The sequence below is a fragment of the Babylonia areolata genome, chromosome 30, assembly GCF_041734735.1.
Source record: "Babylonia areolata isolate BAREFJ2019XMU chromosome 30, ASM4173473v1, whole genome shotgun sequence".
Classification (NCBI taxonomy): Eukaryota; Metazoa; Mollusca; class Gastropoda; order Neogastropoda; family Buccinidae; genus Babylonia; species Babylonia areolata.
Window position 1 is genome coordinate 1,649,683 of NC_134905.1, and position 2,500 is coordinate 1,652,182.

Sequence of the window (2,500 nt, forward strand, 5' to 3'; positions counted from 1 at the left end):
TACTTTATTATCTGCTTCAACCAAAAAACAGAACATTTTCTTTAGGCTCACTTAAAATAAAATGCCCGTCAGCAACTGACACACCCTTCACTTATCGCCATGCACACATCAATTATTATGTAAAAAGAAAAATATGTGGGTAAAGATACTATTACATTATGATTCAGAGTGTAACAACTCTGTGTGTGTGTGTGTGTGTTGCGTTTGTGTGTTGCGTGTGTGTCCGTGCGTGTGCATGCATCGTTTTGTGTGTGTGCACAACTTAGCTCTCTCTCTCTCTCTCTCTCTGTCTGTCTCTCTCTCTCTCTCTGTCTCTCTCTCTCTCTCTCTCTGTCTGTCTGTCTGTCTGTCACAATACTTACACTCACTAGTGGTTTCACAGGTGGCTTTTCTGGAAAGACACAACAAAAAGCAATAATGAAGGATATTACTGAGAAGGGAGGGAGGGAGGGAAGGTTGAAGGATGAAGGGGGGGCGGGGAGGGGTGGGGGGGGGGGGCACTGTAATTCTCTCTCTCTCTCTCTCTCTCTCTCTCTCTCTCTCTCTCTCTCTCTCTCAGCAATATCGTTTTACAATCATTTTATGCAATGTTCAATAAACAAGTCACCTTCTCTCTATTATTTTAAGCTTTGAGTGAACGCGTGCGTCACAGTGCGTGCCAGCGTGCGTCCGTCTGCGTGAGTGTGCGTGCACGCTAGTGTATGCATGTGTGTGTGTGTGTGTGCACGTCTGTGTGTGTGTGTGTATGTGTGTGTGTGCACGTGTGTGTGTGTGTGTGTGTTAAGATTGTAATACGTAGTTTAAAAACCTATGTGCGTGTCAGGAGCAAAAGATCACACACACACACACACACACACACACACACACACAACACAAGCTCATCATTATCAGTATATCAGTTTCATTATCGTTCTAATGATGAAGGAAGGAAATTACAGAACAGAGAAGCTCACGCTACCTTGAGGAACACACGCCAGGATTCTCCTGCATTCATCGTTCCGATTTTTCTCCTCCTTAGCTGCGGGAATCAGAAGTCAACAGCAACGTGTCATGAAACACACCGTGTTGTCAGTGTTGTGATGTATTGTCAGGAACTGTCACACTTATCATGTACACACTGTGTTGTGATGTATTGTCAGGAACTGTCACACTTATCATGTACACACTGTGTTGTGATGTATTGTCAGGAACTGTCACACTTATCATGTACACACTGTGTTGTGATGTATTGTCAGGAACTGTCACACTTATCGTGTACACGCTGTGTTGTCAGTGTTGTGATGTATTGTCAGGAACTGTCACACTTATCATGTACACACTGTGTTGTGATGTATTGTCAGGAACTGTCACACTTATCATGTACACACTGTGTTGTGATGTATTGTCAGGAACTGTCACACTTATCATGTACACACTGTGTTGTGATGTATTGTCAGGAACTGTCACACTTATCATGTACACGCTGTGTTGTCAGTGTTGTGATGTATTGTCAGGAACTGTCACACTTATCATGTACACGCTGTGTTGTCAGTGTTGTGATGTATTGTCAGGAACTGTCACACTTATCATGTACACGCTGTGTTGTCAGTGTTGTGATGTATTGTCAGGAACTGTCACACTTATCGTGTACACGCTGTGTTGTCAGTGTTGTGATGTATTGTCAGGAACTGTCACACTTATCATGTACACACTGTGTTGTGATGTATTGTCAGGAACTGTCACATTTATCATGTACACACTGTGTTGTGATGTATTGTCAGGAACTGTCACACTTATCATGTACACACTGTGTTGTGATGTATTGTCAGGAACTGTCACACTTATCATGTACACGCTGTGTTGTCAGTGTTGTGATGTATTGTCAGGAACTGTCACACTTATCATGTACACACTGTGTTGTGATGTATTGTCAGGAACTGTTACACTTATCATGTACACACTGTGTTGTGATGTATTGTCAGGAACTGTCACACTTATCATGTACACACTGTGTTGTGATGTATTGTCAGGAACTGTCACACTTATCATGTACACACTGTGTTGTGATGTATTGTCAGGAACTGTCACACTTATCATGTACACACTGTGTTGTGATGTATTGTCAGGAACTGTCACACTTATCATGTACACACTGTGTTGTGATGTATTGTCAGGAACTGTCACACTTATCATGTACACACTGTGTTGTCAGTCTTGTGATGTATTGTCAGGAACTGTCACACTTATCATGTACACACTGTGTTGTCAGTGTTGTGATGTATTGTCAGGAACTGTCACACTTATCATGTACACACTGTGTTGTCAGTCTTGTGATGTATTGTCAGGAACTGTCACACTTATCATGTCAGTGTTGTGTTGTATCGTAATGAACTGTCATATGCATCATGTACACACTGTGTTATCAGTATTGTGTCGTAATGAACTGTCATATGCATCATGTATACACACTGTGTTATCAGTATTGTGTCGTAATGAACTGTCATATGCATCATGTATACAC

General features: G+C 41.9%; 1 protein-coding gene and 1 long non-coding RNA gene across 4 annotated transcripts in view; one reads left to right on the forward strand and one right to left on the reverse strand.

Moving 5' to 3' along the window:
* LOC143275274 (uncharacterized) overlaps positions 1–2,500 on the forward strand; it is an 81,534-nt gene that overhangs the window by 64,971 nt on the left and 14,063 nt on the right. The gene's annotated exons all lie outside the window — the stretch shown is intronic.
* The window catches only part of LOC143275272 (uncharacterized), a 55,306-nt gene that overhangs the window by 37,380 nt on the left and 15,426 nt on the right, over positions 1–2,500 (reverse strand). For all 3 annotated transcript variants that reach the window (XM_076579249.1, XM_076579252.1, XM_076579250.1), the window contains exons 4-5: positions 959–1,018; positions 363–391 (exon numbers count right to left, since the gene is read on the reverse strand). In XM_076579249.1, the coding sequence (XP_076435364.1) occupies positions 363–391; positions 959–1,018 (89 nt within the window). The remainder of the gene's footprint in view (positions 1–362; positions 392–958; positions 1,019–2,500) is intronic.